Here is a 27,486-nt window from a genome sequence, read left to right on the forward strand (position 1 = left end):
TGTATGAATGATAATGTGGTCATGGTTTGTGTTCATTTTAACAGAACATAACCATCTAATATTTTTTCACTAACCGTAATATATTTTCTGGAATTTTTGGATTTTCCAGAGAAGGAAACCTTAACACATTCCACTTTCTATATATCTTCACTATTATAAATATATTTGCAAGAACTTTGACCAGCAATAGTACTTTCATAGTTAAATAATTACATTTTCTTTAAAGTTTAACAACAATTGATTCAGAATATGAACAGAGAATTATAAAAAGACAATATTAAGTACCCTTTGATTTCCCTTTATAACAAGTGCAGTCTTATGAAAGGAATTAGAAAACTATGTATATATTAGACGTTCAATCTAAACAGAAACAAAGCAAAATATTCTTGTTTTAGAAAACACAAGATCACATGCCTATTCTTTATTATAAATAATCATATTGTGTCATTATTTCTTCTTGCCAGCAAATGAATATGATTGATTTATAACCTTCTCAACATATGCAAATATCTGATTAAGTTATGTTTTCTTGAGAAAATACAGTCCATTTGCAGAGTACCAAAGAGGTCAATTTAATATGCTGTTTAAGGGTCTTGGTAGCCAGTACCATTGCACCTGGAAAATGTATTTTTCCCTTATTTTAAAAAATAGATGAGTCCATTATTTATTACTTAAAAATTATAAAGAATAGTTTTATTTCAGTCCTCATATAAATTATAAAACTCAAGTTTGCCAGAGTCTCTTTCCCAGAGGAAGCATAAAGCACTTTTGTGATACCTTCACTGAAAAATATTTGTATCACATTAAGTTTGACAGACACAATCAAGATCAATATTGCATCCTGAAGTCCAAAGAGACTATTTTTCTGATGTTCCTTGTGATGGATGTTATCTATGCAACTGTTCAGTTGCAATTATTTCACTCAGTTTATGGATCAAGGACAGAAAGACACATCAATTCAGCAGGAATCTCCAATATTCCTAATAGATGTTTGTTAAAGGTCAAAGACAAATCCTTTGGAAGACAAAGAGAAGTTTAAGAATGCAGTGATGAAATGAAAAAGCAATGAGGTAAACTTCTCTTAGGAAGCCAGTCCCAGTTAAAATATCAGGAGAAAGTATGATTATACCTAAGACCTAAATGCTTTTCTAGCCATATTTCAGCCAATTGCATTGCAGAGCCAAATGTACTTGCTTTAGATCCCAAGCACATCTTGTACTGTTTAGACTCTAGACTGGGATCACAATGAACTGGATGGAACACGTGCACAACCCCAACTTCTTGGCTTCTAAATGCCTTCAAGCCAGAAGTTATCACTTTAGTAAAAAGGTCTACATCCTCAAGTCCCCAACCTTGAATTGAGGTATCAAATCCACCTGCATTTATAAGATCACTTTTATAAATGCAAGTGATACCAAACCCATAATCTCTCCAAAACCCTGTTTTCTTAGTGAAAACAAAATAACTGTCCACAGGAGGGTGGTCTCCATAGGTTACTTTGGGGTCATACTGGCTGAAAATAATAGGGTAGTAAACTTGTTTTCCTTGGATGGTATTAGCTCGACACCGCTGAAGAAAGTCAGGAGTAAATATTAGGTCAACATCACAGAATAGTAGCAACGTATCATTATCAAACTGAGAGGAAGCCGTTTCAAGACCCAAACCTCTTGAAAAAGCTCCTGCCATTGGAACAACAGTGATGTCTGCCATTGGATACTTATTGCGATATGCATTGATCAATTCTATGTGTTTACTGGACTCTTGACTAGAATCTGGGCTAAAGAGAATAACCACCAACCACACGTTCTCCTTTGTAACAAGGCAAATCTTTTCAAAATTCTCCATAAATCTCAAGAAAATATTGTATCTTCCTGTGAGAGGGACAAGAATGTGTATCTTCTTGTTATTGCTTCCCCTTAATTCTTTGGTGTCTTTAAATGGTGAGATCATCTTCAGGGAATTAGAAAGGAAAGAGAGGGATTGTGTGTCACTCTGCTCATTTTCCATCACACTTCTTACATCCAGTTCTTCTTCCTCTCTGAAAAAAGGCTTACTAAATAATTGTTGAAGGTAAGCATGTCTTCGAACTGGAACAGTGACCTTTCTTCCTTTGTGCCTTTTATACAAAAGCAGCAAATCCAGTATATACTCTACACCGTGCAGAGGGTCAACTCTGCGGTATCCATACTGTATTTCATTGAAGTCAATAAGCCTTCCTCTAGATTTAGAGTTCTCATTGATTATTTCCATTACCTGCATTACAGTGTCATCTAATGCTTCTCGCTGGATGTTATTAATGTTTTGCCTAGGTGGCTGATTCTCAGCTATTGAATAAAGGAGCTTTCCAGTCAGAAAATCCCATTCAATGACTTCATTCCTGTCACGGGGCTGGAAACGACTGAAAGATGGTGTCATTCCCAGAAGCTGATCTTCTCTGCTTATTTCATCATTACCGAGCTTGCTCATGAGAGCACTTTCTCTATGAAGCTGGATGGTGCGGTAACGCAATTCTGAAATTTTACGGGTCAATATGTAGTTATGAAGCTTGTACTGATAGGCTGGTCTTTTATTTGGATGAAGTGTAATTGCAGTGTGAATTTTGCTATTGTGAAGATCCTGTATGTAACCCTTCCGGTTGCGTTCATAGTTTTCATGGAACAATTGTTGCATCTAGGAAAAAAATAAAATAACATTAAGTAACAGATAAATATTAACTAAACCATGCCAATTTAATTTTCAAGCATAAATGTATTCATTATGGAATTTATAGCAGGTTATTTTGGGCTATGTTTTATTAGGGGATGAGATGAATATACAACATAATATACAATATAACATAAACAAATTCCTTAAAAAATGTTAAGAATTAAAATCAGAAAGGAAATCACATGCTTCCTGAAGAGACGGAAGAGGCAGAGGTCATCTAATGATATAGTGGACTTGATGATTCATTAAATTCTAGATCATATATAAATCTTAATAAAACTGCTTGAACTTCAAAGAAGTGACAACCAAAATAATATTACATTTGTGGATTATATGGGTTGGTTCAAAACTTGCAGGAGTGGGAACACACTTCGTATATTCCTATGAGGAGTGTGAGTATGTGGTAACACTATAAATTTAGTTACAAAGAAATTAAAGATATAAAAAATTAAAAAGATATGAAAAGAGTATAAACTTTTAAATATGGTCAATTGCCAGAAAATGTCCATCTTCTCTAAAAGAGGAATGAATATTTAATCAAATGAATACTTAAAAAAAAAAAAATGTCACTTCCGTTTAAAAAAATTTAAATAAGAATTCAGAAAGTTTCTTTAAGTGTTAACAGTCAAGATATTCAGAAGAATGAGTTCAGGACACATATTTTGTTTCTGATAATTTGTAAAGAGATAACTTCCTAAAATTACATGAAGAATAAAATCAAGACAAACTAGAAAGAAGAAAAAAATTCTGACAGGAAATTGTTTATAATAGCCAATGACAGTAATATAAATAATATAGGTACTGAAGAGAAAAGTGTACGTAAAATTATATACAGCTCACTGAAAAGCTTCCTACATTTTTAATCAATATCAAAGTAAAAATCATGAATAAGAGTATCTAACCTAGAGAAGTGTTTAATTATTTTTCATATTTATCAACTGAGATTCCATTTTATTCCAATGTGCAGGGTTAAAAAAGAGAAGCAAATCCAACAATAAAGTTGCCCAGAAAACCCAGTTAAAAAAAAACCCATCACCACCCATCATATTTTTACCTTATCTATTTCACAGTCATCACATATAACATAGTTGATGAAAGCAATAAATTGAATCTCCCTAAATGCATCATTATTACATTTCATTTGTCAAAAAAGGCAATTTACAGGTTGATTACTGTGACAGAAATATCTGGTGTACTATAATGGATTAATTCAGAGCTAATTTATAGAATGTTTAGAAAGAATGAAGGAAATCTTGATGCTTACCACACTGCCAACAATGTGTCCAGAATATGTCCAAAAATGTGTCCAGATACTGCAACATATACTTCAGTAGCTTAATCAGTGTGAGAGGTAAATAGTGCCCTGCTAATTAGCATACTATTTGGAAGAACTAGTGCCCACTTATAATATCTGTAGGAGAAGGAATGGCAGAACCTAGAGATGGAGTGAAAAGGGTGATGGATCAGCCTAAAATCTCTAAGTAGCCACAGGCAAACTAAACCAACCTCCCCGAAAATGCCACTGACCCTTATCTAACTCTAAGCAAGTGCTGACCATTAGTTAAGAAGATTCTTGTGCATAGGCTATTAGAAATAAATTAGCTTAATTGAACCTTTAGGTGTGATCTATTTTTTTGCCTGTAACAGTATCTCAGACAGTGTTCCTTGCTATTTTACTAAACCTATTTTTATTGTTAGATATAATAAAATAAGGCCTTAGTCTTTACTGCATAATCAATAGAATTAAGGGCAATTTCCTCTTAGCTAATGTTATCAACATTAAAATTTTATAATAACTTATGAACTTCCTAGAGCTAAACATCCAATTAAAATAACATAAGTATGGCAAGATGTGTTCTGTTGAAAGAAAATTTAAGTATATTGCATTAATACTTTTCTACAGCCATAGCTTTTTAAGAGATGAGATGAAAATACTCCATAATTAACATGAACACATTACTAAAAACTTTTAAAAACTCAAATCAGACAGGGAATTGCAAGCTTCATAGAGATTGCGGGAAAAAAAACCCAACCACACATTTATTTGATATTGATATCTAGAGGGAAAAGAGGAAGGGGAGCTGCATAACAGACTTAGAATGCACTAGCTTAAAAACAGATCCTATTTGCCTGAGGCACTTTTTAATATCTTAGTAATATAATGAAACATAACAAAATAGTACTATTTTCTCCTCTCGTTAGCTTCCAATCTTTATCCCCTCCTACTTTCTTCCAAGCCCATTTATAAAACTATATCTTGAGGTCCTGTTAATCCACTTATTATTATTATTGACTGTAGATCCTCATCTGTTTATATAAACACTCAAGGCAGCATAGAACAATTTTTAAAAATACACATTATAATTAACACAATTAAAATCATGGACAAGCAAGCAGATCTTCTTTTCAAAACATAACGTTGTTCTAAATCAAACCCCACACCATATGCCACGAATCCAAGAAGTCCTCTCTCCCACAATTTGGAACCAGGGCAAGAATCAGAACTACATGTCACAGCCCATGGAGAAGGGAAAAAAATAAGATGAGGGGAAATTATCATTGTCATGGCCTGGTTGCTTTGGGGAGCTGCAGAGGAATGAGCTCAGTACAGCACAGTAAAAGAGAGCTACTACTGTGACCACAAAGGCAGTGGCTTGACAAAAACCACAACATATCAATATATAGCCAGAGTTTTACCCCTTCAAAATTGTTTGTGTCCCCTGGATTGACGCCCACTGTTTGAAAACTCTTGCTATATTAAGTGAAACAAACTGTAACCATAAGCTAAAAACACACACACACACTGTAATGATACGTGGGAAAGACCTTGGGAGACTTGATGAAGTGGTGCTACCTAGTCAGATAAGAAAGGGGATATTCTGCAGCTGGATAATAAATGGAGACTCAGAAGGGACTATTCCTATTTTCTTGGGGTATAAAGTTTGTGCTTTCGGACTTATAAGATTCTTTTATTATAGGCTTAAAATAATGTAGAATTGGCTCATCTGGTTGTGTTTCCAGTCTGATTTACTTGGTAAGGCTGAAAAAACCTGGATACAGAATAGTTCATTAAAATGCACATTAGAAGTTTACAGTGACTTTTTATAAATATGTATCTTATTTTTTTTAATTTTAATACATTTTCTCTCTTACTATACATGATAAATTAGTTTCCACTTTCACTAATTTTAGTGTCCTATTATTACTGTTCTATATGGTTAGATGCAAATATTCTATTATTTACAATATTCAGAAACAGGAATAGAAATACTAATTGGAACAATCAATTCGATAAAGTAAAAGGTGATCTGGAATTAATAATGGGAATGTTATTTATAAAAAAACTCGCTCAAACACAATTGTCTGTTTAAGCACACATAATCATTTGCAGTTGCAACTATTTTCAAATTAATCCATGACAAATTAATATACATGAAAAATATGTTAAAACTAAAGGAAAAATATAGAAAGAAATGACTTCCATCTCTATCAAGACAAGTACAAATACTTTTTCTAGTATTTCAACCAAACTTTTCTTCATTCCATCTTTTATCTATTGGCAAATAATAAAGCCTCACCATTCAATTTTATTCAGCAAAACTCCATTAAGATCTACTAGAAATAACAGTATTTATTTATCCAACTTAGAAACTACTTAAATTCCTCACATACACACTCATATACACATATACACACTTGAAACAAGTAAAATAATTTCTTGTTACCAGAAACCAGCTACCAGAAACATATTAAAAATTGTAATCTTTTAATCCCTTCAAGTGATGTCTCACAAATTTATTTATCATCTTTTCATCTTCCCTCAATTTTTAACACCACAGTTTATCGCTTTCTCTACAAATGCAACAGAAATACTCTTCTTTCCATATGCTGTACATAAACAAATACTTAAAGCGTCATCATTCACTCCTAGTTGAGAAAAACCCATTAAAAGCTACTTTTAAAAAATCACACACATTTTAATGTTGGTCGAATAAGCCAATTTTGTAAACCTTTGTTTTACTTTAAAGGTCTTGATGTTTGTGTTAATTATCATAATCATTGTCCATATTGAAAGGATAATTTGTAATATTTTTATAAAAACTGAACCATTAAAAATTAGGCAGGGATGGCAAAAGGCAGGGCTAATTTATGACCTCTATCATTATGGGAAGGATCACTCAAGGGTGGGGTTAAATTAGGCTTAATCTGCTATGCCAAAATTATCTCTGATTCTACTAGTGCTCATGCATGTTTTGGGAACTTTTTAGAGATGTCAGAATTGAAGAGAAAGAACTGAAGAAAACCCCCAAATACAAAGACTTGCAAATAGAAGTAGAATGACTGTGACAAAAGAAAGTAAAGATAGTGTCAATAGATGCCTTGGGTCCAATCCAAAAGCATCTGGAGCACCATTTGAATACTCTTGACACTTACAAAATCACTACCAGTCAACTACAAATGGAAGCTTTATTCGGAAAAGCTTACATCGTACGGCAATATGTTTAAACAGTATCAAACAACTTCTTCCTTTGTCCAGTCCTTGGGAAAGATTCAGTAAGCGGATAAAAATGCCAAATCCAATGAAAACATCTGGCTAACTGTGCAATTATTTGTAACAGTAATACAGTTGACTCAGATGGAATTTTATAACTTAGTTTGGAAAGCAAACTAATGACCATTCTGTATATCCAAAAACCAATCAGACATATTTGCCAAGAGCCAAAGGAGGCAGAGGACTCCTGCAGGTGAAACAAATTGTGAAAGAAAGAAAAATGTGGCTTGAATGACTATACTAAGACAAAAGAAGAAAAGCCTTATTAAAAGAAGTCCATCAAAGAAAACTCTTGAAAATAACAAAGAAGGCTGAGTATAGAAAAGAAACAATCAAAAAAAGATGATTAATTGGATAGACAAGTCAATACATGGTTAGGTTCACTCATTATATATATTTTACATACATCTGCAAATGTTTGTGGGAGTGTAGTTTTCTCCTTGGTGGTTTCTTGATTAGGTATTGTTTTCTGCTTGTTGGTCTAGTCATAATCCCTGCTCATCTTGGGTTTACAGTAGGCTTCTGGAGAGTGTGTGTCCTGGTCTTTCTTTTTTAGCTTTTTCTCTCTTGAATTATGTGTAAATATGATTGATCTCTATGTGTCTATTGATGGCTTTTTCTTTTATCATAAACACTTTTCGTCAAACCATTCTTAAAGCTTTTATGTTTAGCCTGATACACACAGCTCTAAATTCCATATAACAAAGTGGTTAGAAACACATTCATTTGCAGCCATTTTCATTTATTCTTCATAACAAAGTATATACTTCCCATTATTAGATTTGTGTCTTAATATCTCTCCATCCATTTCTTTAGTTTAATAAACATTTTGTTTATTGTTGCTTTTATCTTTTGAACCAAAACTCTGCTAAACTTGTACTCAGGCAAGTTTAGACAACTAAACCTCTTGAATTCACTCTTGATGTATTGTATAAGGGGTTAATAATATTCTTCAATTGTCAAACTTAAATGCAGTCCTCACAATATATTAAGCAAGATGTACATCAATCCACAGGCAGGCTTTGTGTTTTACAATAACTGCATTTGCATGGTCTATATTCGTGTTAATTTTTTTTCAACATTCTCACAGTATTTATTACTTCATTATTTCCCCCCATGAATGCTAAGATTCATAATCTTTATTTCAACTGCCTGACTTCACATTTTGAGACTTTGAACTGACTGTTTACCAATGCAATGCAAAGATGAGACAGCCTGATTCCATGTGACTGTGGTTTAACAAGTTTTTAAAAATCAGTTGCATTATTCCTCATGCATCTATATTAACTGCTTTTGCATTTTTCCCATTTTTAATATTTAAAAGTCATATTCAAATTTCTAATATATTTAACTGAAGAATTGCATCATGCTTCACACCACATTATTACAAGAGTTATTTTTTAAGTCCATTCAGTGTTATATCTCTTTTTACTCTCTTCCACTTTGAGTTTGTTTCCATAAAAATAACTTTGCAATTTCTTGTCCTCCTTTAATCTGCACCATTTTTTTTGCTCTTGTTTAATATGTTCTGTGTAACTATTTTCCTCTCCCCACCCAATATGCTATAAATCTTCTCATTGTCTTCATTTTTTGCACCTAGTTATTTCTTTTTTTAAGTCGATGCCAGAAATGAACTGTCCCAAGAAAAGTCAGCAAAAATGCTTTGTTAATACTGATGGTAAGAAAACAAAACCATAAGCACACTTTCTAGATTCTGTTCATATGGTGCATGAAGAAGGTAGAAAACTTGCAATAATGAATTGGTTAATATCTGTTTCATCTGTGTTCATTAAAATGATTTAAATTTGTAATATTTTATCATAGAAAAACATGTCAACTACCAGTATAATTAATTTTACTTAAGAGGATTTCATTTACAATTAATTTTAATTAAGGGGATTTAAGAGAAGAATTCATTGTGGAAAGAAGAACAACTCCTGAGTTAGGTCATTAATGTACAAGTCAAGATTTGATGAAAACCTTCATTATATGAACAAAAATCCATTTAGATTACTAGGAAATTAGAACTACAAAACAATAATGTGAATAATAATATAAACTCAAACATATAAGATAGAGACAAATAATCTAGTTCTTGACACATTTAAGACAGAGCTAACATTGTCAGTTTATGAAGGTGTTTTAGTAACTGACAGGTATCTGCTTTTTTCTCAGTCTTTTCCATATTTTTTTTAAAAAATAACATTCATATATACAGTATACACTGTGTTTATTGTCTGAGAACTTGAAGTAACAAACTAAGATTTAAGATCCAAAAGGATACGCAAAAGTTTATTAGGAAATGTATGTGTTCTCTTAATAAAACAAGAGATGTGAATAATCTGAGACTTCCTAAGTGAACCATTTTAGTGCCAATTATCTTGCTGAAGATGGGGCCCCTATTGGATGGTTTTGAATGGATATTTCTGCAACTACTATCATCCCCTTATGTTGTTATTTTCAGTTGATTTAATTAGCAATTTTTATATATTTTTTGTGATAAAAACTACTTAAAAAGTGAAAAATAATTGTATTACCAGTCCATTTACTATAGACAATACAAATGCTTTCCATATTATTAGAAAGAAAAATATCTGGGTCCAAGTCACTAGGAGCCAATTTCATGTTTGTTTTTTAAATACAAATACTGTAAAGCCCAATTAATGAAAAATGTAAAGAGTAGATACAGTATATTGTTGTTTCATAAATTCTATATAATTGCTTGTTTTAGAGTATATCTTTCAGGGTCCAACATCTGAAATTTTTAGGGTTGAAACAGTGGCATTTTTAGAATATCTCTTCTTCACCAGAATTCTGTAGAACTAATTTAATCCAAATGCATTGTGTATAATGTTGGAGTTAATACACAAAATATATTTATCAATCAACCATACATTTTGCACATCATCTGCTGTAGAAAACTGGCAAAGCACTCTAATATAAAATGAAACACTGCAAATAGTTTTTGACATTTTTCAGGAAGTCTAGCAGCTCTAAACCACAAAATCTATTTCATGAGCTCAACTGTCAAAACTGCAACTTGTAAAAATGAATAAAACAGTTGAAATCAGCCACTAAAGTCAAAATTATCCAGTTTTATTCAATTATGCATATTTTATTTAGGATGCTTTTTATTGCTAATTAATATTTATTTATTTGTGTAATTTATTAAATTTCTATGCCACTGATATAGCAGTTAATATACCATGCCATTATTTTATGAGCAGAATATTACTTCAGTCTAGAACAAAATAAATAATACCAATGCTACATAAAATTGTTTAATAACTATGAAGTTTGAAGAAAACCCAATAGCCTTATCCGTGTTAGAATGATCTCTTGTGCTACACAATATTGCTCATTTATTCTCTCAAATATAATCACTATTGTATTGCCATTCTATTCTTCAGATAATATTGTTTGTATTATTCATAAATACAATGGATATTTGACAAGGGCATTTTTTCCATCCATCCATCTCTGTCTATTTAATCTTTCTCTCCCTCTCAATTATACAGCCATCACAAACAAGTGATTATGGACAGTGTACAACTTTAATATCTAAAATAAACATTAAAACACTAACAATTATAAAAAGAGATAAAAAAAACAATAATAAATGAAGGTGTGTTAATAGTAATGAAGCTCCCTCACTAGTTTCACCAGTCTCCTGGGCTTCCCAGATCGGTTGGCATAACTAGGTCTTGAGGCAGAATCAGGGAGAAGATTACACAGTGAGAGGGGTTACAGAATAAAGAGCCCACTGCCTAGGGATTGCCAGATGTAGCCTTCTAGATGATGGAACCCAAAATTAACTTATTTATGAAGCTGTCTATTAATAATTTCTTGAGGTTATTTTTTTCAAAGGAGTATCAGAAGGCAGTTACAGAAGTTGACAAGAGCCAACAAATGTAACAGTGCTATTTTAATTCTTTCTCCAAGTGCAATAACTAACCTATCCACATGAACATGTGTGTATTGTTTTTGAGTATTAGCAGTTGACCAAGAAAGATCATAGAACTGATTGTGTCATATAATAGAAGATGAAAGGACACAATTAGACAAATACAGTATGATGATAACTTTGATAACTTTGAGCACATTCTTCAATACTTTCCACCATACAAGTGTAAGAACATTTTTTTTAGGCCATATGTTGAAAGGAAATACACATTCTTGTATATAACATGATTCATATCTGCAGGAAAATGAAAATAGCATAATGTAAGCATGCCTAAGAGAGCAATAATACTGTTTAATGAATACAGACTACTACAGAACTCAGCATAATTCTGAATGATGAACTGAAGCAAATAGATCTCTAAACCAAGTATTTACATATAGAAACAAGACAAAACCTTTATAAAGTAACAAAAGTTGTTTTTCATAGCCATTCATTGGGCAAATATGGTGAATATAGAAAGAACAGGACAGCGTGATGTGATTACATAGATTACCTTATCCCAGGAAAGAGATGAAATTCCTGATATTTTCTCTAGAGCTGCTGGGTGTGAAAATAATAGACTCCTGTGAAAGTACTACTAGACTGTTAAGAGACTACTTACTCTTAAAGGGTATTATTCACAGATATCTTGAAGGTAAGATTCAATGCAGGATGAGACTGTAATTTGCATATGTTAAGACACTCTATACGAATTCATCTATCCATTTTTTAAAAAAAAAATTGGATTTTTTTTTTTACAGCATTTTAAAAATCCACTCAGCTTCATATGTCAATGGAACCATGGTGACAATGAAGGGGGAAATTCAAAATTAATTTTAAGGCAGTACTTTCATTAGGTCAACTCAAGCTTAATAATTTAGTAGATAACCTTTTGAATTATAAAAACAAAGTGATTGTCAGGCAGAGAAAAAGTAGGGGAAGAAAAACAGCTATGTTGATGCAGCTGCTTTCATGCTTTGAGAATGGGTGCTTTGTTTACATCACAGATGTCAAACTCGTGGGCCGCCACGTAATTTTATGTAGCCCAAGAGAGCTACAAAGTTCCGATTTAAATAATTAAAGCAAAAGAGAGCATCAACCACAAACTACATTTCCCAGAATGCATACCAATTATGTTACCAGCAAATTGTCAACATCCCGCCACTAGGTTGCAGTGTATCCGCATCAATGTTATTTTCTGCAAGTTGAATTATGTGGAATTACAAATGATCCCAAAATGTCCAGGAAGAGGAAAGTTGATGCAGATGGAAGGATGTTTCAAGAAAGATGGGAAGGTGAATACATGTTTGTGCTTCAAGGAGAGAGACCAGTATGTCTTTTATGTTACGAGGCATTATTGGTTGTCAAAGAGTACAATCTACATCGGCATTTTGAAACCAAACACGGAGCTAAGTATGCCAAAGTTAGCCTTTCAGAAAAATGACAGATTGTTGAAGAATTAAAAAGCAAACTACAATTGCAGCAGAATGTGTTCACGAAAGCCACAACCAAAAACACTGCAGCAGTGAAAGCTAGCTTCATCGTTGCAGAAGAAATTGCCCGCGCTTCAAAGTGTTTTCAGAGGGCGTGTTTTTGAAGCAGTGCATGCTGAAGGTCTGTGAGCAGGTGTGCCCCGACCAGATACAGACTTTTAAAAATGTCAGTTTATCAAGGAACACCATTGTGGACCGAGTTACAGAACTAGTAGGAAACCTGTCGACACAGCTGGCCCAAGAGACATGTAGCTACATAGCTTTTCATTAGCTCTTGATGAAAGCACAGACAACACGGATACAGTGCATCTATCCATTTTTATTCAAGGTGTGAAGTTGGACCTCTCTGTCACTGAGGAGCTGTTGGATGCAGCTGCCATCATGGGACCACAACGGGACAGGACATTTTTGATATGGTAGAGAAGTCCATGAGTAAAAATGCATTGCCTTGGGAAAAGTTGGTGGGATTAACTAGAGATGGTGCACCCGCAATCTGTGGAGAAAAGCGGGCTTGGTTGGACTAATAAAAGACAAAATGCTGAAAAGTAATTATCAGATGCCTCTGGTAATGTATCATTGTATCATTCATCAAGAAACGTTGTGTGGGAAGGTGCTGGGGATGGATCATGTAGTGACCATGGTCATGAAAACTGTGAACTTCATTCGAGCGTGTGGTCTGAATCACTGTCAATTCCAGCTGTTCTTGCAAGAGATGGGCTCAGAGCATGGAGACATGCTGTACCATACAGAAGTACGGTGGCTGAGTAGGAATAAAGTCCTCAAACGATTTTTTGAACTTAGGGAAGATATTGCTCTTTTCATGCTAAGGAAAGGAAAATTCGTGTCTGAACTGTCAGATCCCAACTGGCTGTGTGACTTTGCTAGGTTATGTGACATAACCAAGAATCTCACCCAAATGAATCAGAAGCTGCAGGGACGTAGACAAATCATTACGCAGATGTCCGACATGATCACGGTTTTCCAGCGTAAACTTGATCTGTGGATGTGCCAAGTCAAACAGGACAATCTTGCTCACTTTCCTGTTTGTCAAAGCATTTCAGCCTCATTTCCCAGTGTTTTTTCATGTGCTCAGTTGGCTACCAAAGTGAGCCAATTAATAAATGAGTTTGATTGGCGCTTCTCTGACTTTAAAGCGCAGCACTCAGACTTTGCCATCTTTGCCGATCCTTTCACCACCGACATCTGCACTGCACCCAGCACCTTCAGATGGAGTTAATCGAGCTTCAAAGCAATTGTAGCCTTTCCTTGTTAAAAGATTGCAAAAGTTGGTCACATGACCATGGGATACTGCAACTGTCATCAATATGAGTTAGTTGCCAAGTATCCGAATTCTGATCACATGACCTCAGGGATGCTGCAATGGTTGTAAGTGTGAAAAATGGTGATAAGTCACTTTTTTCAGTGCCATTGTAATGTCTAAGGTTACTGAACGGATGGTTGTAGGTTGAGAACTACCAATATTCAAACTATTTAAGTGACAAGCAATATAAATAAACACGAGGACATACAAAATAATGTAACTTTTACAAACCTGAACTTTTTAATTGTCTAGAAAAATAAACAATGGACAAAAGTTATGGGCTGAACAAATTGATTTCAAATGATTTGTGCAAACATCTATACCTAAGAATCATGAATGGCATATCATATCTGTTGAAACTCTTCAGCAGCTTTGCCTATTTAAATACATCAGGCAAGCTACTCCTTGCAATCTATGAAGGGGATTCATAAAATCTGTTTACATCAATCAATCAGAATCGAGCTGGAAGGAACCTTGAAGATCTTCTAGTTCAACCCCTTGCTCAGGTAGGAGACCCTATACCATTTCAGACAGATAGCTATCCGGTCTTTTCTTAAAAACCTCCAGTAATGAAGTGCCTACAACTTCTGATGGCAAGCTGTTCCACTGGTTAATTGTCCTCACTGTTAGGAAGTTTCTCCTTAATTCCAGGTTGCGTCTCTCCTTGAATAGTTTCCATCCATCGCTTCTTGTCTTGCCTTCTGGTGCTTTGGAAAATTTCCTTCTTTGTAGCAGCCCCTCAAATACTGGAATAGTGCTATCATGTCCTTCTTTTCTCTAGACTGGCCATACCCAATTCCTACAACTGTTCTTCACATGTTTTTGTCTATGGGCTCTTAATTATCTTAGTTTCTCTTCTTTGCATTTTTTCCAAAGTCTCAAAAACTTTTTTGTAATGTGCTGACCAAAACTGAATGCAGTATTCCAGGTGTGGTCTTAAATAAGGATTTATAAAACAGTATTAATATTTCATGTGATTTTGATTTTATATATCAGTCATTAAACAATGACCTAAATAGGTAACAACACTGTTATAAGAACTATACTTGTTATAAGGATGCTGATGAAAATAGTATTTTCATGGTATTTCCATCTTCAAACATTTTAGATCCCTGAGTGACTGTACAGTAGACTTTGAAATATCTCAGCTTAAGCCATAAATATTAACATCCTGAATTTATATAATAAAACCACTAAATTAGCTAAAATTTACCACCTGTCATTCTGTACCTAGTTATGAGCTATTTCTGATTTATCACCTCATCAATTTTGGCATCTTGTCTATATGTTTATGCAATAATTGCTTCATAGCCTTAGTCTTTTCAATGCTGTTCTTATGAAGATCAACACTAATGCTGTTACATTATTAAGTTAAAAGGGGGCTATGCTTATTGCCATTTTTAAAATATAGGAGGATATTTATATGTTTGTGCATGTACAAGTGCACACATGTAGATACTTAACCCTTAAAAAAGGGTTAAAAACTGTAGCATAATTTACTGAAAGTTTTTCCAATGAAGAAAGAAAACATATTAAGGGAAACATTATTCTGAACTACTTATGTTGCTTCAGCAGTAGCAGAAAAAATTGGACATTTGCCAAATTAATGAGTTACAGAACAAATAGCGTTCCCACCATCTGTAACAAATAAGAACTTTAAAAATGAACGGGAAAAACTAGCTTTTGATTTCTACTATGTGAAAGAGAAAAAAGGTTCTACATTATTAAAATGGAAAACAGTCATGGGAATTTCTGCTTAAATACAGTTCAATACATTTCCTCTTTGATGCAGTTGATAAATTGTGTCCCTTGCCCACTGCAGAAGAAAAGGAAATGAATTCAGGATAAACAAATTAACAGACAGATCAAAATAACAATATTTAGATTCTAAACCTCTGCTTTTTTGACTTCTACGTGTATCATTTCTTGTCTGGTTTTAATCTTCTAAAGAGTTCTTAGAAGAAGGTTAAAACACTTATTCACAATCTAAATATATGCTTATATTTTTTGAAAAAAATAATTTAAAAAATCTTGTTCTAAGAATTTGCTTCTAACTTTAATTCTGTATACAGATTCACAGAAGTAAACTTTACTAAACTCTATTTCAAATCAAAAATATTCAAAAATAATCTAGGTAAAGCAGAGCCAAAAAGTCTAAGACAATTAAGTTTTTACGTAAGATATTATCTTCTGTGAAACTGAGTTATAAAGCCAGTTTTATTGTGCTGGCTTGAATTATATTAACTGATTAGCTCCTTTCTCTCTTTAAATGTTAGAAGAGATATTTATGTAACCAACCAAAGTAAAATAATAGACAATATTTCATTCTCAGTATTTAATATTTGGACACTGAAATATTCATTATCTGAATTCACTAGTATTGTCTTTATTTAGCTATAAATTGAAGTATGAACTTCATCTCATTCCTCGTGATGTCTATCTCCAGGATTACTTGTACCAATTAACTTAATTCTTGAGCTATATTTCTGCATCTTAAGCTACTAAAGGGAATAGAGAGAGCACTGCTAAATGACGCATGGTTTCATCATCTCATATTATCTGGCATGAAAAGTGTTTCTTCAAATGATTGATTGGCAATATGCCATTTGAGCTGCTCACATAACAGAAGTCACATCAAGAATCTAAAGGCAAGAAACTCAGGAAGAGAGAGAAAACATATTCAAAGGAAGGATGGCAATTGATCAAAAGTAGACAAGAAATATAGAATGCCCGTAGAAAGTGGTCATAACTCTAATATCTGCATTTTGCAAGACATGATATCCTTTTCATTATCATATTTTCATGGATCCAATAAATTCAACCTTATTCTGAATTTTATATTTCCTCATGCGATTTATTTTTCCTTCCAAATGAACTGACTTTGGAAATATCTGGTGCAGATAAAGAATCAAGAGCTGTGCATTTTCTTAGATATAAAAGTCAACATGTATTTTCTTCACATATACACTATAGCTGCATTTATGACTACTATAGTTTGATCCTAAATATTTGCAGGAACCGGTGTTCTCTAAAAACAGTTATATGCATTCTTTCATGGACATGCTGTCTTGTATAGAAGCATCCAGAGAGAAGACTTGTACAGAAACAACCATAAATAGGACATTAGCTTACCCACCTTCCTTTAAGTTGACAAATGCAGCAAGGGGATAAATGGGCCACAGTTCTTCCTTGCTATGTCAGACATTTAGCTCTAGACCAGGGGTTTCCAGCCTTCAGCCTGTGAACCAGCACTGGTCTGCGGCATACCAGCAACTGGGCTATGCAAACAAGTGAAGCCCCAATTCGTGGGATACAGGCAGCAGACAAAACTATGCCCCCTCTGAACACAGAAAAACCTTTCTTCACAGAACCTGTCGCAAAAGGTTGGGTGCCCAAAAGTTTGGGTACCTGGGTGTGGCAGGTGGAGAAGTAATGTCAGCATCACTCCTGTCTCTCTATTCAGCTCCCTTAGCTTATCAGCTTTCTGCCAAGTGTGGAGGCATTGCTTCATTTCTCTAAACACTTTTTGATATGAGAGCATTCTACCTAGACAAACTCCATAGTAAGTAGCAGCTCCAACCAACCCCCTGCCTCTAAGACCTAAAGGTGACCTAAAGATTAAGGAGAAATAACAAAGAAGCAGGTCTGTTTCACTGTAAAGGATTTCTATTTTATTAAATTGTGTTTGGTGGTTTACCATCATACCGTCCATTTTTTTTCTGTGTATACCAGACTAGTGTGCACAGCATGTGGCCCCCAAGCAACCCTGTATGGCCTGCCTGTGTTTTTTGAAAAATAACCAAATCTACTACCAGCAAATGTCACTGCCACCATGAAGGAGCTGCAGCAGCCTCATGTGCTGTAAAAAAAAAAAAATCTCTTTAGCGCCTCCTCCAATGCCCCAGGCCTCATCAGCATTGCCAGCTTCATTCTCTGCTCTATGCCACTAGCCACCAAACAGCTGATCAGCCCACCAGCTATTCTTTTTTGGCAATTATTATTACGAATATCAGTGTTGCGCCTTGCCCTCTATGAGTTGTGCCAGCCTGCACTAGCTTTCATATCAGTGAATTAAAGGGTTTTAGTATTGCTCCCCTCAGGCTAATGAACTAGTTTTCACACAGCCCTTGTGATTACCGGATCCTGAGATACCTGCTCTATATCTTAAAACCTCTTGGGATGAGAACTATAACCTAAGCTGCATGTATTTCTTCCTGAATTATGCACTGTTCTTATGAGCACAGCTGTAACAGTCATCTGCCCTGAGCCAAAGTTGTCCTTTGTATTAGATTTGTAGTGCAACAGAAGGCACATCAATACAAGAAATCTTTAATCCAGCCAGCCATGGAATTTTGTAAAAAAAAAATCACATGAGGAAAAAGCAATGGAGTCTGCCATCAGAGATAATAAATATTACCACGCACATAATCATATCACACAATCAAGACAAGAGGTTGCATAAATGCAAGAGGATTCATATGGGTGCCAGAATGTTGCATGAAACTCTACCCAATTCTGTCCAATGAACTGTCTTCCCATGATGTTCAAGGACTAGGATAAAAACCAGGGGTGGGATTCAACTGGCATTACTACTGGTTCGGTATTTGAAAGATAACGAGCATACATGTCAAAGCATATGTACAAGGTATACCTTTTTAAAATATTTTAAAAATGATTGTGCTTATTAAGTAGAATATCTTAAGTACTATCCTATATCTCATTAATAAAAAATTATCTATTGGGAAATTCTAGTTTATGCAGAAAAATATAATGAAATGATTTTGGGAAATGATTCTGGGAAAAGATTCTGGATTTTGCTTTGTTATGGTATTTGCATAATGATATAGATTCATAACTTAGTTCAATGTTCCTCTCAATTCCTGTTATGCTGCCTCAGCCTGGTGTCAGTGGGGGATATTACTGAAAGGGATATGTAAAGGGTATTAGGAGTATATATATATCCAGCAGGATTACCCAAAGGTGTGAACATCACTACAGCTGACAGACTAAAACTAGAAGAAGCAAAAGTATAGAAAAATACTACTGGATGTAAATCACAGGACAAAGGCAGCATTTCATACTGTGGGAGAGAAGGCAGTGGTAATGGTTCACTGCTCCTGCATTTTACCAAGATATCACTTGGACAGATAATACAAAATGAACGCTGATATGCTAGAAGATGGACTTTCAGGTCAGGAGGTACTCAGCATCCTACTGAGGAAGAACTGAAGACTAAAGACTAATCTGAAGAACTGGGATACTAACAGTGTTTATGACGAAGCTGGATTAAAGCCTTTGGGATAATTGCTGATGTTGCCATAGAGGAAAAGAAAATGTAAATACTAATGCAATCATAGCAGGAATATAAGAATATAAAAAGTATAAATAAGTATGATATGATGAAAGCTGAAATGAACTGATGTCTCAGGCATCCACAAATTGGATTGAAAGAAAAGCCATTGCTTTTGTAGTGACAAAGGACACAGCAAACATACAACCAACATTAGACTTCACAGGAAATCGTTTAATATGACAATTATTCAAGTTTAAGTTCCAACACCTAATGAGCTTTATTATCAAGTTTACTTTGAAATCAACACAACATGTAAACAAGATGTGCTGCTTGCAGTTGAATAACAAACTTGGAAATATTAGAGAGGAAAACATCACTGGACCACGTATAGCCTAGGAACTGAAATGAAGCAGCACTAAAGAGGAAAATATTGTTCCGATGTTCACCTTGCTGATCAGGCAAAAAAAAAAAAAATCTGAAAGATATCAATGCCAGTTAATCCAAAGTACTGCTGCTGTATATTTCTAGATAGATAAGATAGGAAGTGATATGCTCAAATTTGATACTAAACTGACTCATAATAAATTGTGTTTTAATATTAGCATTTTTATGTTAAAGAGAAAGAATGTACAGAAAATGATTCATGAAAATGTTTAAAACATGAATTTATGAGGCTCCACACTTAGAAATATAAAATACAGCAAATTTAAATAAAACTATACTATTAAAAATAAATCAGTTCTAATCAGCTTGAAACATATTGAAATCCTAAAGGAGGAGGTAAAATGAATTAACATTTTAAGAGCTTTCTTGTAATGAACGTACCATTATTCTAAGAGCTGTGAGTCTATTGTTTATAAATTGTTGTGAAATCTTGAAATAATGTGCACATACACTTTATTAATTTAGAGACTAATGTAATTTTAAACTTGTTACAAATTGTATGTGAAAGGTAAAAGAATTGTAAACATCCTAAGCATATTCTTTAAAAGATCAGAGTATTTAGATCTTTAAGGAAACCATGTTGTCTTTCATTTTAATTCTTGATGAGACACAGCATTAATCCAGGAAATTCTGCTTACTTTAAATACAAAGTTGATGGGATGTGATTACTTTCTGGTCAATAGACTGCATGCACAGTGGATATATGTACAGAATATTTGCAGACAAGAATTCACAACGGCAGATTTAAAAGACCAGGAACACTACTCCAAATCTGAAAAGAAGAGAACTTGTTAAATAAAATAAAGTTAAGATACTTAAACACAATAAGAAACAGTACATACAGTAGATTTGCCATTTGACTTACTAGATACCTCCAACATTTTATGTCTAAAGACAAATGAAATAAATAAATTTTAGTTTAAATTATGCAGCTGAAATCTAAGCACTCCAGAGGGTTAATGTCATTGCCCAGAAGATCATTGGTTGCCCTCTCCCCTCTTTGGAAGAGCTTTATAGCTCCACTGCCTTAAGAAAGTTCAAAACATTCTCAAAGATCCATCTCATCCTGGGAACCCTTTTTTGAATTATTACCATTTTGCAGACGGCACAGAATAATAAAAACAAGGACAAATAGTCTGAAAAACAGCTTCTATCCCAGGCAGTAACTCTTTTGAATTCTGCTATATAGTGCAGTATTGATGTGGTGTCGGGGGTTTCCAGTTCAATGTGTGAAGGGTGAAGGATGTGTGTTTGTGTTTATTTTCATGGTCATTGTTTGATTTCGTTGTAAGAGGTGCAATGACAATAAAGTAAAGTAAACTAATCAAAATGTTTGTGCTGATTAAAAAGTATTACAGGTAGTCCTTGACTTACAACATTTGAAGTAACAATGGCAGTAAAAAAAGGTTTTATGACTGTTTTTCACACTCATGACTGGCATCCTCATGGTCACATGATCAAAATTCAGATGCTTGCAACAGATTCATATTATGATGGTTGCCGTATCCCGGAATCGTGTTGCCCCTTTTGCGACCTTCTGACAAGTCAATGGGGAAGCCAGATTCCCTTAACAACCCTGTTACTAACTTAAGAACTTTCTTGCTACAGTTGTTAAGTGATTCACTTAACAACTGTAGCAAGAAAGGCTGTAAAATGAGGCAAAACTCATTCAACAACTGTCTCACTTAGCAACAGAAATGTTGGACTCAATTTGTGGTCATAAATCAAGGACTGCCTGTATTTACAAGTTTGATATTCTCTAATTTACTAGGTTCTAGCTGGATTGTTAACTTGGCCGATGTAAGAAATTAATATTAGTAATGTACAGTAATAGTAATGATGGAATGTACAGGAGAATAACTGTAGAACTATGTTTGTGCAAGAATGAGGTAATGAAAAAGTGCTTATGCTTCACCATAATTTGACAGATTAGAAAATAAAAATTTATAGTACAAGAAACGTGAGTAGAAACTTTTTACTCTTTATGATGAGGTTGGCTCACATCCCAGAACTGAAAGTTAAAATATTTACTTGGTTTATGGCAGAGAATCTTAAGTTAAATTGGCAGAACTATATCTTTTAGTCCAAGAGTGTATATTGGAATGGTCAGCATTAAACACGTTTTCAAGAGCTCAGAGAACTGAAGTGAACTTTAAGGTACTGTGATAGGACCAGCTTAGTTTTGCCAAGAGTAAGTTAAGACTTGTTGCTGCCCATATTAAGAGCTGATAAATGGAATTAAACACTAAATAATCTTAACCTTACTCTCACAGAAGACTTTTGAGAGGCAAAGTATTTTAATGAGCTAATAAAATTAAGTAGTATGCACAGTAGAAATGGATTCAAAAGCTAACAGTCTGCTGAAATCTACTATTTGTTAGGGTTTTTCCAGACCAGAACTCGTGGTACCTCCAGCCTTAAAAAGGCTGAGTCTCCCACCTCCTCAAGAGGCTATCTTTGGAAAACTGCTCTGTAAGCTTCCACTGCTTACCAATTTGCTTCCAAGATTCGGGTGCTGGTTGTGGACCATAAAGCATCACAGAACATATGGCTCAGTTAGTTGAAGGACTGCTGATGTTTTATGGTGCCTGCCATACAATATAGGCATGCTCCAGGTTCCTTCAATTAAACAACACCATCTATCAGGACTCAAGAAGTACGCCTTCTTCGTTGCAGCGTATGTCCTATAGAACAAAATCGTCTTAGAGATTTCAACTCTAGCTCTCCAGAGTCAAGTAGAATTGAACATTGTCTAATTTGAATAAGTCAAATTGCCCCTATCCTTTCCACTTTAAATGAGCCTTGAAAATCTGGCTAATTTCCCAAACCTCGAGCTTAGAGGGGGTTATTGGGTGCTTTGGGGCTGGGTGTGTATGAGGAAGAGGTTGCTTTTACACCATTTTTACATTGTGTGGTGTGTTATAAAAGCTTTCCAGAGACATTTGGGGTTGGGTGAACTGAATAAAGAAAGAAATAAACTTTTCGCAATTAGGAGTCTTGTGTTACAAAACATTTCAGTTACTGATGTGCAATGAGATTACAATCCTTTTGATTAAATAAACATATTCTCCTCCCATACTCTTGGAAAAAATTATTATGGTTAATATAATTCATTCCTTATTTGGCCAATTTTATGGTCAAATAAATCTTATTTAATGTTATGTTTACACTGCTACAATTCATACTTTCAATTTTATCCCAAATATCTTTCTTCATTAATCCATCTGATACTCTTGATACTTATTCTAGCTTCACTTAGCATATCTTATCTCTACCCTTTATATATATTTATTCTTCCTTAAATACTTTTATATCTGCAACACTCAATCTGCAGCTAGCAGATTCCATAGTCTTCTCTGATTCCAACTTGAGTGGTGTTGTGTTATTTAAATTTTTGATTGAGAGAATGTACTTGCTGTGATGTAGGAGCTTCAAGATTCTGGCAATTCCCTTTTCTTGGTATTCTACTTGGCACCTAGGCTTCTCTGTGGTTTCTGCTTGCACCCCAGGCCTTCAATCACCCTTGCCAATGTCTTGGGCCCCACTCAAACATACTGCCATACAATCCTCTAGCACTGCTGCCATTGCACCTCTGCTACTTTCCCTCTGTTCTCCATTGTTTGATCTATTCCTGCCATCACCAAGTTATTATCACCCTTAGAAACAGTCCTTCCTACCTTCCTTTTCTTTTCTTTTTTCCTTCCATCCATCCATCCTTCCAACTGTTTCTTTTTTGAAACATCCAAAACAACTACCTTGGAAGATATGCTGCTGATTTTCACATCCTGTAATTCCTACCCATGTTTTCCATGTAAATCATTGTTTGTGCAATCTGTACTTTACCAAATTCAGATAGTAAAACAAAATATGTTGTGCCAAAAAAGCAATAAAAGAGACAGGGAAATCATACCACACAAAAAAGAGGATAATGCAAGCAAGATTAAGATTCTGTCATTATAATTAGATAATAAACACATTTGGATTGCACAACAAATGATAAGCATCTGTTACCTCCTTCCTACAAGTGAAGTAACTAGGCATGAAAGTCCTCAGTGGGGGCCAAGGGAGCTTTAGCTCTCTGGATGAGCTATAATTCCCAGATTCCCTGCTTTCATTAAAAAGCCCCCCCCCCTTTTTAATCTTCTTACAAGATGAAGTATAAAGAAAAATCTGTCATCATTACTTGCACATTTTATTAGAATGTGTGGTCCTGTTTTTCGATGTTTTTAGCTTGGAAAATCCTTGTTCAGCCCTAGTAATAATTGATATGGATTCTGTCTAGAGAGTAAAGCTATAGTTGATCAATAGAGGATCTACTCAAAAACAAAAGGTTGGAAGAAAGACCGTAATCTGTAATAAATTGAATCAGATTTTTAAAACAGTAATTTTCTAAAAAATTCTAAAAAATATTTTATCAAGGCACGTTAAACCATCTCCCTGGGTTTTTAAACCTAGGAAGAAATTGTCATGGAAGGAATACCTTATACTATATCTATTTTTCAAAGTCAATCTAAATACTGTTCAGGCTGCTCACTCATTGAAACTTTCAGAAATTGTAGACTTATTATCTCAAACAGTCAGGCATTTTCTAATTAACTGAACAGTTAAACATATAATCTGCAGTTCCAGGACAAAACTACAATTTCAAGAGCATTGGTACCATACGATAAGGAAGAAGCACAAAAGCCAAATGTTAGCTGATTAAAATAGAGGCTGATCAACAATATAGAAGTTAAACATGAACTCAAAATCCTAGTAATGTTTCCTTAATTTATACTGCCATTGCTCCTCCACAGAACGCTTACCAATATTTCCAAGATAAAGTGAACAACAGACTGTACAGACTCTATTTTACAGACAGAATAATCTAGATTTAATGCCTAACTTTATCTCACAGGGCTTTGATAAGCTGCAGCCTTGAATTCTTGAGATGTAAAATCCACCAGCATGAACTCTGAGCTAGATTGACTTTAATCTGATTCATTATAATAATTTCATTTTTCTGTTCTACATGAGCCTTTCTCATGGCAAATTATGTGAAAATGTCTAATGAAAAGGACTAACTGCCAAAATATATACCGGTAAAATTAATACACATAAAAAATGGATAAGATAGTAGAGTAGAGTAGAGTAGAGTAGAGTAGAGTAGAGTAGAGTAGAGTAATATAGAACAGAACAGTTGGAAGAGTTGGAAAGGACCTTAGAGATCTTCTAGTCCTTTTCAGGCAGGAAACCCTATACATTTCAGACAAATGGTTGTCCAATCTCTTCTTAAAAACTTCCATGTTGAAACATTCAGAACTTCTGGAGGCAAGTTGTTCCACCGATTAATTGTTCTTACTGTCGGGAAATTTCTTCTTAGTTCTAGGTTGCTTCTCTCCTTGATTAGTTTCCACCCGTTGCTTCTTGTCTTGCCCTCGGGTGCTTTGGAGAAGAGCTTGACTCCCTTTTTTTTGTGGCAATATGTAGCAAGATGTTTTATGCTTATAAATTACAATCCTAGTTTGCAACTTTGGTCCTCTTAAATTCTTGTGGATGACCATGTGACTAGAAAACTACTATCCATTTTTTAAAAATCTAATCCATTTCTGTCAAATGCAGAATACTTCCAGCTACAACTAATCAAAGTAAAACCTGGTGTTTATTTGTAAAGATACCACATGGCTAGTTGTATCTGGAATATTCTGCCATCAGTACTGCAACTTTCTGGCAAATCACAGAGGGTGCTGAAAAAAGAAGGAAGAAAGGAATTGGCAGTGCAAACATATATGCCATTTTTATAGTTTATCTGAATAGAGATATAAATTTCATATTGGTTGCTCAGGTGCTCTCTGATTAAATATTCACATTCACTCTATCAAAAACATTATTTGTGCATCTCTCATAGTCACTACAGTGAGATGATGGCTCTGGAAACTGGAATGGCCACCATGGTACAGGTGGCCAATAGTAAATTAAGCACTTACAGGAAATGAAACTTCTTTCTTTCATCTCGTCTAGCTTTCCACAGTATTCCATAGCACTTTGGAGGGGTGTGTGTGAGTGGATGTAAACTTTGAATTTGGACAATGGATTTGCTTAAAGACTGCAGTGATTCACATAACGACTGATACAAAAAAGGTTGTAAAGGCAGACACAGTCACATGATGACCTGCTTAATGACTGGCATAACTTACAACAGTAATTTTGGACTGAAATACAGTCGAAGTCAAGGAATATCTGCATTAAAATCAAACTTGTGGCTTCTATCTAATCCTCTTCTCCACTTCCAGTCCAACCACATAAGTAAACTATATACTGTAATGTATAAAGCTCAACAAAGTTTATTTCCAGCCACATGTGTGATCTATAATACATTAATGCACACCTGACATAAAGCATGAAGTTATGGCATATAAAATTTAAGAATGACAACAGGTATCTAAGTCACTTTTGGGGTTTTTGATGAAGACACTGGGACAGCACTCATGTTCAATATGTACATGAAAAGAATCTCAAATGTCATGCCTTATCGTTTCCAGATAATTCAGCACTAAATAACTTATGACGATTGGTCATCCTTTCAGGGATATTTCCTTACCTAAACAGAGAAACAAAATGACCATGAGCAAGCAAAAAAAGCAGCAAGAGCAGGACCAACTTCTAACTTCCAACCAGCTTTTCCAATGACTTTGCTTGTGGGAAGCTGGCAGGGAACATCAGAAGTCACTCCCCAACAAAGCTGACCTGCAGAATTTTGCTGGGGTAGAAGAGAAGACAGGAGAGCAATGAGCTGGGAGGGAAACTGCAGCCCTGTTTCTCCAGGGAGAAAGAGGGATCACCTGTTTACTGTCGGTGCCCACTAGCCAACTGTACCTTGCCATCAGGCATCTGAATTGTTTCTGTGACTTTCCCTTATTGCTCACCACCATTAAGAAATTTCAAATCTTGATTTCAAAGCAGCCAATTGCCACTGGCCCATTAGGCCTTTTTGCCATCTGGGCACAGAGGCAAGAGAGTGGTGGGAAAATGGGTAGGATATACCCCCCCCCCCCCCATCTTCCTTTGTGCCATGCAAACTATGGGTTTCTGGGAAGTGTAATCAGAAGACATTGGACACATGGTAGTTAAGTCTGGTTCTTGAAGTTATGGCTATTGTCGTGCTGCCACAAGCACATGATCAAAGTTCAGCTGCTTCATAGTGTGAGCTTCAACTTATCCATCTGCCTATCACCTCCTCATTTTGCCCTGCAGAAATAAGGAGGAGATAGGCAGATTGGCCACCTTGCATTCCTCCACTCCACTGCCCTATTCTCTGTTGTCTCCACCATCCTGCGTTCTGCCATTCTTCTCACCCTGGTGGCCTTGCTGTCCCAGCTGAAGTTTGCCATCTTCTTCTACTGCTGACAAGGTGCAGGTGGCTTGGCTTTTGAAGTCCTTCCACTATCTCAGGAAGGCCCCCAACATTTACCTTGTAAAGTGCTAGGCTGTGATGTATGTGTGAGCGGACACACACACTTCAGGAAGAAGACAATAAAGATCATTTGGGATGCTGGGTGTGGAGGGGGCTTGTGCATCTCTCTCCCCCATCAGCAGCCACAAACTGGTTGGCTGCACTTGTGCTGGATCATGTCAGTCACTAACCCATCCACCAGCTTGTTTGTGTGCTGCCTGGGACTCGCAACTTCCTGCAGGCTTCCCAAGTGACTTTGCTTGTTGGAAACCAGCAGGAAGTCAGGAAGAGTTCTTTGTTTA

The 27,486-nt window shown here is 35.0% G+C and overlaps 1 protein-coding gene across 1 annotated transcript in view; it reads right to left on the reverse strand.

The window, feature by feature from the left end:
• Window positions 1–406: 406 nt before the first annotated feature.
• CHSY3 (chondroitin sulfate synthase 3) overlaps window positions 407–27,486 on the reverse strand; it is a 56,140-nt gene continuing 29,060 nt past the window's right edge. The window contains exon 3 of the mRNA XM_026703974.2: window positions 407–2,670. Within this exon, the coding sequence (XP_026559759.1) occupies window positions 1,108–2,670 (1,563 nt within the window). The 3' untranslated portion in view covers window positions 407–1,107. The remainder of the gene's footprint in view (window positions 2,671–27,486) is intronic.

This window comes from Pseudonaja textilis, chromosome 2, assembly GCF_049901715.1.
Source record: "Pseudonaja textilis isolate UNSWEBS1 chromosome 2, rPseTex1.2, whole genome shotgun sequence".
NCBI classification, from domain to species: domain Eukaryota; kingdom Metazoa; phylum Chordata; class Lepidosauria; order Squamata; family Elapidae; genus Pseudonaja; species Pseudonaja textilis.